General features: G+C 44.6%; 1 protein-coding gene across 1 annotated transcript; it reads left to right on the forward strand.

The window, feature by feature from the left end:
- Window positions 1-391: 391 nt before the first annotated feature.
- Window positions 392-8,032, forward strand: pmp22b (peripheral myelin protein 22b). The gene is made up of 5 exons (XM_077550293.1): window positions 392-531; window positions 880-974; window positions 1,073-1,166; window positions 4,892-5,032; window positions 6,800-8,032. Exons 2-5 carry the CDS (start codon window positions 897-899, stop codon window positions 6,958-6,960), a joined length of 474 nt encoding a protein of 157 aa, XP_077406419.1. The 5' UTR covers window positions 392-531; window positions 880-896; the 3' UTR covers window positions 6,961-8,032.
- The last annotated feature ends 802 nt before the right edge of the window (window positions 8,033-8,834 follow it).

Consider the following 8,834-nt stretch of genomic DNA (forward strand, 5'->3'; position numbering starts at 1 on the left):
CTTAAAAAACAATCAAAGGATCGAACCCTCAACTTTACACAACCACTCTACCTGAGTCAAGACGCTCCATAACAAAGTGTTATTTACTTCCAAATAGTGAATGAATGAATGAACTTCATTCAGTTGTGTTTTTTGATAACTTAACTATTATCAACACGACATTTATTATTATTATTCGTTTTTAATAAAAAAATAAAAAAATCAATACTATCTTGGAAAGCATATGTCTACTAGTACTACTACTAAAGCAAAGCAGTGATTACGCACACATACACACTGGGCTGGTAACCATGGCAACGGCGCGCCATTACGCAGCGTGCGTCTATATGCGGAGGGGGGGGCCGGGCCGCCTGGGCGGGTCTTGTCTCTTCCATAATGAGACACTTTATAAGAGGCGTCCGGCTGTCAGTTGCGCCGTCACACGCAGCCGCTTCAGGACAACACACGCTCCTTCTCCTTCAGGCTCCTTGTTTGGACAAAAACTTATTACCGCTTTTTTTCCACCCCCGCCGTGAATACACGCTTCTCCAAGTAAGTACAACTTCCTCTGTTTATTAAAAAAAAAAAAAAAAAGTGCACTGGAAGTGAGTTTTGTGCTTTAAAGGTGTCTTTGGCTGACATGATTCAAGACGATACAAATAGTTGCATGTGAGGTTTAGTGCGTAAATGCTCGTGAAAGGTGACACTTGACGCACCGTGATTGTAGAAAGTGGGAGCGCTTGTCCTGAGTGTGCTGCAGTGACACACCCATGTCCCGCTAGCGTGCGCGCACATTAGCGCACGTGCGCGCGCACACACACACACATACGCGCGCACACACACACACATACGCGCTCTGATCCCACTTACGTCGTCCTCCTCTTCCTCGTCTTGCTCCAGACTCTTCTCTCGCAAAGATGCTGCTGCTTCTCCTGGGCATCGTCCTCCTGCACATCGCCGCTCTGGTGCTCCTCTTCGTCTCCACCATAGTCAGCGTGAGTCCCGCTTCTGCCAATTAAAGGGGGGGGGGTCTTAATGTAAACAATAAAAGTGTGGCGTGAGTTTATGATTTTTATCTTGTTGCTGTCCACAGGTGTGGACCTCGAGTGACATCGGCACCTCGGACCTGTGGACCAACTGCTCCATCGTCAATGGGGGCTACCGTTGCGATGGCGCCTCCACTGGAGGTCAGAGTCATCTTCATTTTATACCATGGATTATTAGCAGGATTCATCATCATGAGTGAAGTTCAATGTGGGGGGGGGCCTCCATTGACATTGATATGATTATTGATATATATATATTGATTCTTGTTATTGACAATATCGTGCCAGTTGATGGTAGCAGTGGAAGTGCAATGGAGGACCAATGATGATGATGTTAATAATTATTCACATGGGTAACTTGTATTTATTAATATGAAATGATTAATAGCAATGATATGACGTTATTAGTTGGTTACTGACATTATTTTTGATCATGATCAGTAAAAATGCAGCATTTGTGCAATGTCATTGTATTTATTGACATTATGGGCATGACAATATTATTGACAGCCAATATTATTGCCATTGATAATATTGACATTGTTGATATTGTCATTACTGGTGCGACCTTAAACATTCTTAATAAGATAATCCCCACTATGTAATGACATGATTAATGGTTTATGAGTATTAGCGTGGTTCTTGATACTATTATTTTTGACAACATTAATGTGATAGTTATCAATAATTAAGCATTCCCGCACAAAGGACTTTTAAAAATGACAGTCTATTAAGGATTTTATATAGTATGACAAAATGACATGATTCGAATGATGATCAGCAGTAATGTTGATGTCTCCTACAGTGACAGGAGTGCTACGATAGACACTCGACACTTGTTATGAGATGATCCTTATTAATGACATTACTAATATAGTTATCAATAGTAAAGCAGCGACAGTGTGTGTGACTTTTATTATTATTTGTGACAACGCCTTGAAAACCCACAATGGCATTTATGATTATTATTTTCATCGTGACTATGAGTAGTACAGCAGTGACCGTGTTATGGAGGACATTATTAAAACTCTCCTGCAGCCGATGGTGGACAGTGCAGGATGACTTGCCGATTGCGAGGGCGTGTCGGGGTTGACCCCTCTGGCGCCATCTAAGGGAGAGAATGCGCCAGCGCCCATTGGAAAGGCCGCCGCTTGTATAAATAGTCGGTGGCGTGATGTCCATATTGAGGTCCCGTGTGCACAAACGGCATAGTGACCGGCCATTTGGGATGTGTGTGTGTGCGTGTGTGTGTGCGTGTGTGGTAGGGTGGGTGGGGTATTGCGGGGGAGTATTTAAAGCATGCCTGTGTGTGTTTGTGCCGCTCATGCTGATGACGGGTCACGCCCAGTGTCAGAGCACCGTGTCCCATCTTAGCTTGCAGCGTCCAGCAGGACAATTTAGGGAGGCAGCAGCTGCGCTCTTTAAGAGATTTATATAGCATATGTGTGTGTGTGTGTGACACATTGGAGTGGAGGTTATTTTGTGCCAACTTTAGAACGTGCAGCACACATTGTTTTTTGTTTTTTTTTGCCAATGATGTCACCGGTTCAGAATGAGCCGAGCTGGACTGGCCCAGGCCAGGCCTTGTGTTTTGTCAGGTAGTTTGTTTGATTTGCTTTCACGGGGCCCCATGACATACTGTGTTTATTTAAGCAGATGTGTGCGTGTGCGCGCGTGCGTGTGTGTGTGTGTGGCAGGGCAGGAGGTGTCAAGGGTGCAGGGCGTCGCCAGGCGGGATTGTCTGCTGAGTAATCAAATTGTGTTTTTTCACTCTTTTTTTTTTGTTTTACGCTACAAACCCAAATTGAGCTAATTTTATGTTTGCGGTTGCCATGGAGACAAGTATGTTGAGTGGTGGGCAGTGAGGGGGCGTCGGTCATATGCTAAAGCTCACTCATACACTGCACCTTTTCATCCAGGAAAAATTATTTCATAGAATTCAGTCTGGAATGTAAAAGTTAGGAATGCTAACAGTTAGCCACCTAGCACCGTGACGCAACAAGAAAATCTCCCAAAGGCTACATTGTCAAAAGAGGTGGAGTTTGAGGTGGATGTTTGAATTTTTGTTAAAATATGCGACATTAGCAATGCTAACATGTAGCCACCTAGCGTCACAACAGATCTAGAAATGTCCTAAAGTTTTGACTGTATGATTTAACAAAGTACTGTAGTTTAAATGGGATGGTAATTTTTTGCTAGTATATGTCACATTAGTAATGCCAACATAACAACACAAAGTCACCTTGCATCATTACGGAAAAATAAACTCAGGGAAATGTTGAAGGTTTTGTTGTTATATGCGCTGTTAGCAACCTAGCATAGTGACCAAAAACAAAACAAAACAATTATTAAACACGAAGAACCACCAAGAATATCGCTTATCAACTGTTATTTTTTGGGGGCATGAAAGTGATGCTCAGCGGCGTGATTGATTTGTGTGTTTTTATGACACCGGCAGGGGAAACGTCCCGTGTTGACAGTCGAGGAAGGAAAAAGGCTCGCCGGCGTAGCATCCGTATTTAAAGGCCAACGGACGGAACATTCCGGCCAACTATCATTTTATCAGCCTGCGGGATTACGTAACATTTGCAAAAACTAAATCCCGCGGCGGGGTGGCGGCCGCATTTTGGCAAGATGGCCAGTGCGCCGCTAATAGTCTGAGCGTGTCGGCTTTCCTCGCTTATCTCATCCATCTCGCTCGACAGGAAGCGGTCCACCACACACACACGCACACAGATAAACACGGCAGGCTTTGTTTAGAAAGCAAAAGCACAACATTGTCATTGTATAGCCTAATTTGATTTTATTTGAATTTCTACTGTATATGGGTACTCGAGAAGAAACAGCAAGTCATCCATTTTGACTTGAAGCAAACCCATGCCTGGATTCCGTTTTGTTTATTTTACGGTACATTTAGTGTATTTCAAAGAGAAACTCGCCCTCGAGATTTTGTGCAATTGCTACCAACTTTGTAGCTCTTATACTCAAATTCAGATGAATGACACAAAATTGTGTAAGATTTAAGTTTCTTTTAGGAACAAGGCCATTTGGCAGACACGCCTATCATGAAACCCAAAAGTCTGAAGAGGTCATTCCTAAAAAGTCAGAGAAAGTCTGCCATTTTAGTTTGAAAGGAACATTTAGAGCCATTTTGGCCATTTCCCAGGCTCGTTCAACGGTGGCACTTAATGCGAAAGAAACACTTTAGTTTCCGTGGCGAAGTTTGATGACTTAGTGCGAGTTGGCAGGGTATGTACATGAATTTATTAGATATTGTCAAAATATCAGGCCGATGAAACAGAAAGTCTGCCTTGACGCTGGTAGACGGCTACATCGTAGCATATATGTTGTGAATGGAAGCATCATTTACGGGGCACTCTAGAGAACTACAGGTGCTACTACAACAATCGCTGCATGGCAACATAATGAGAGATGTTTTTAAGTAAAAAACAGAGGATTGTTTGAAGAACCGGATATTATACAGAATGTGGACTGGACCTTATATGGTGGCCTAAATGGAAGTCCGGGAAATTCCGAGCATCCCGGGCGGGTAATGGGTTAATGGACTCCAGTGTTTTGGCCTTGGAGGTCTCGCCGTGCCTGGATCGATGTTTAGTCGCCGGTCCAGATGCAAGGGATAGAAGGGGAGTGGCTGAAGGGGGGTTTAAAGAACAAGATACCCTGGCTAGTAGCATCGTTATGGATCCATTACAAGGTCCCTGAAGAAAACATGCTCCGGACAGCTTCCCCACCGTTGTTTGCTCGCCGCCCTCGTTACGGCTTTAATGACGGGCGTTTATTCCGCTGCCGTCTCCGGTGACCGGCCTCTTATTGATTACGTCTCCTCTTGCTTTTTTTATGTCCAGAGTGGATCCAGGCGGTCCAGGCCCTGATGATCCTGTCCATCATCTTCAGCTGCCTGGCGCTCTTGCTCTTCTTCTGCCAGCTCTTCACCCTGCAGAAGGGCGGACGCTTCTTTATCACCGGAACCTTCCAGATCCTTGCCAGTGAGTACAACGCCGGTACACAACCAGCTATCACAAAGGCTGGTCAACCCAATTAACTCAACAGCTTTTGTAGGATATAAGATGCTAACACAGAACAAGGTGGTCTATGTAGGATTTTAAAATTGTTGTGATAATAAACGCTAGTGTTAAGCAACAAACAACTACGGACTTCACACCGAGGTCCGAGGTCTGTCCTCTCTCTTGTCCTGGTTGGACATGCCTGGAATCCCTTCTCAGGGATTTCCAGGAGCCATCTAAGGGAGATCCTAGACCAGGGTTCACCAATTCCAGTTCTAAAACCTGCAGGACTCCGGACCTTGAGAACTGGAATTGGTGAACGCTGTCCTAGACCATCCGACTGCTTTTTAAGTGCTTACCAAATCTGCACCTTTTTAGACTACGTAGCCTAAGCTCCCAGCTATAGTGAGACTTTGACTTTTGATCTAGTCCACACATCATGTCTTAGGTCTAGTCCTAGTCAGACATGCCCAGTACACCTTGTCAGGAAGGCATCTAAGGGAGATCCTAGACCAGTGGTGGGCAAACTCGGTCCTCTGAGGTTTTGGATGTTTCCCTTCTCCAACACAGCTGGTATATGATCAGCTCATCAGGAAGCTCTGCATAAGCCTCATAATGATCCTGTTGATTGAAATCAGCTTGTGTTGGAAGAGGAAAACCTCCAAAACCTGCAGGACTCAGGACCTTGAGGACCGAATTTGCCCAACCCTGTCTTAGACCATCCCAATGCTTTTTTTTTTTTTTTTTTTTTAATTCTTACCAAATCTGTGTAGACTACGTAGCCTAGGTCAGCTCCCAGCTATAGTGAGACTTTGACTTTTGATCTAGTCCGCACATCATATCTTAGGTGTAGTCCTAGTCAAACATGCCCAGCACACCTCATCAGGAAGGCGTCTAAGGGAGATACTAGACCATAAGACTTACCAAGTGCTTACCAAATGGCCGTCTGCCTTGACTGATTACTGGAGATCAACCTTTTAAACCGGAAACTGTGACATATCCTAGGTCTGCCCCATGGTTTAGTCCAGGGGTGGGCAAACTCGGTCCTCGAGGGCCAGCGTCCTGCAGGTTTTGGAGGTTTCCCTCATTCCAATCAACAAGATCGTTAACAGGCTTATGCAGAGCTCGCTAACGTGCTCGTCATGTATCAGCTATGCTGGAAAAAGGAAACATCCAATACCTGCAGAACTCCGGCCCTTGAAGACCGAGTTTGCCCACCACTGGTCTAGTCCAAGTTGTCAGAACAACCCATGAGGGAGGCGTATAGGGAGCATCTAAAGGTTAGTAATACCCTTTGTGGACCACACAGGCTAGGTGGTAGATCTAGGTTCTGCGTTTAGTACTAAATCTGCCCAAGGATCTATTCTCGGTTGGACATGACCAGAATACCATGTCAGGGAGTTGTCTGTGGGGCATCTCAGTCTAGACAGTCCAGTCTGACAGCCTGCGTGGACTACACAAGTTGGCGAGTGTCCTCCAAATGTTGAAGATGCAGTGGTGGGGTTCTGACTTAGACCTAGTCCTAGATCTGCCCCAGGGTTTTGGCATGTGCCTGTAACACCCCGTCAGGGAGGAGTTCGGGAGAATCTAGACTGCCCAACTGCCTTTGTAGTCACTTACCAAGTTGTCCCCTTTGTAGACAGCTAAGGTTTAGGGTAAGTCTGCTCCAGGGTTTTGGACATACCCAAAATACCTTGTCAAACTGGCTGCCATTTTATTTCTTTTAATCGTTTTGCCTACCTTCGCCAGGTTTGTTTGTGATGAGCGGCGCCATCATCTACACGGTGATGAGTCCGGAGTGGGTGCCGGCGACGGACGAGTTTGGGTACTCCTACATCCTGGCGTGGGTGGCCTTCCCCTTGGCGCTGATCAGCGGCCTCATCTACGTCATCTTGAGGAAGCGAGAATGAGCGCCGCCATCCCTGACACTGCGCTGACGTCATCTCCCGCCCCCACCCCCCACCCCAGCTACGCCGCCACTTGCCGACGCCCCCGAGCAAACCGACCGCGTCTCCGTTTTCAAGATGTATATAGTATCTATGGTTTAAAACCTATTTATAATGTAACACTTTTACATACGTGTACATAGTTTTTGTGTTGCTCTGTCACCTGAGCTTGGTTAGCTTGATTAAGTGCCTCCGCCTTTTTTGTTGTTTGTTTTGTTCTTTTGCCAAAGGATTAACAGATGAGTACATTAACCAAAGTGCATGTTTAAAACAAACTCGAGGGATTAGCCAGCTGTTTTGTGTGTGTTTGAAAATAAGAGTGGTATGCAAGCCAGGATACAACAACAAGAAGCGATAGATCTGGTCCTTTTTTTTCTACGTGTGAGCTTTTTATATTTCGTTTCGACAAAAACAAAAGATGGTGCTATTATTCTATTCTAAATATTTATCATTCCTCTTCCATCACGCCACTCGTGGGTCGGTCGGTGGACGTCGGATTTCAATCCATTCAAGTCATTTGGACTATCAGCATTAAGTAGAATAGTACAGTACAATAACATGATGATATATTCTGCGGCTTGCGCTTCGCAGCTTTTGTCTCGTTTTTTTTTTTGCCTGTTCTCTTTTGTTTTTGTTCTTTTTTTCCAGAGCGGCTATACCACTTTGTATTTATGACTGTTAACCACATATGCAAATTGGATGCAAACGAGGCCAAGTTGGCAAAAGAAGAGCGCGACGCGGCCGCACGCATACTTGAACTCGACCGCACAACGGCATCGTGTAGTTAAGTTGTGCGTTGCAAAAACATGCACACGCCTTAACTCCATTGAAAAGAAAAAGTCATGATTAGCTAGCTAGCGCCGATGTATTCCGCCGAGAAAAGGGACTGAAGCACTAATTACTTGATGCATGTGGGAATAAACTGATGTCACTACACATTCACATACACGAAACACAGACACACACACACACACACACACACGCACACTACATTAGCAGGGCTGCAAACATGAAAATAAAAGCTAATTTTGAACCATTTGCATTGTATTAATCTGTGAGCTGATCATATACTGTACAACAAAGCTGCCAGCACTATCAAGCACTAAGCGGCAGCCACCTAGCATATATACATATATACACATATATTGTATAATGTCCAGTGTGGGTCCAGTTAGAAGAGACGTCGCGCTCTGATGACGACTGCCCGGCCATTTTGCCGCGTGTGCTTTGTGTGTGCGTGTATTGTCTCATGTTTACACACACGTGTGTAGCGTTCGCCGTGTTACCAAAGCTAACTGTGACTTATAGCGTAACCAATAAAGAGGACCTCTCTGACCACCAAAAACATTTTGCTTTCATTTGTATACATGACTTGAATATAAAATATCATTAATATATATTGAGTTTGATGTTGTTTTTTTAATGACATTTTCACATTGAATATTCCAATGTATATTTTTCTGTTAGTTTCTGTTTTTAAATATATATTTTAAATAATTGTTTTCTGATATCATACACAACCAATATAAGAATACTCATACTGATATTTAAACGCTGGACCCAAAAATATCTAACCCTCTGCAACACTGCCATCTGGTGGCTGAAGTTGCTTAGTGCAACAAGGCTCACACAACACAATATGTCGAGCGCGCACTGCCCCCGTGTGGACAACTGTCAGCTTTACAGTTCAATCCACACGACTCAGGAAGATCAAATAATCCCCCCAGGGATGCAAGCATTATTTTTTTGGGCCCACTCCATTGTCCCCACATCATTAACTCGACACGTGATCGATTAGTCTGGTTTGGATGAGCGACTGGTCCGCCTTTGACGTCGTC

Source organism: Vanacampus margaritifer, chromosome 18 (genome assembly GCF_051991255.1).
Source record: "Vanacampus margaritifer isolate UIUO_Vmar chromosome 18, RoL_Vmar_1.0, whole genome shotgun sequence".
NCBI classification, from domain to species: Eukaryota; Metazoa; Chordata; class Actinopteri; order Syngnathiformes; family Syngnathidae; genus Vanacampus; species Vanacampus margaritifer.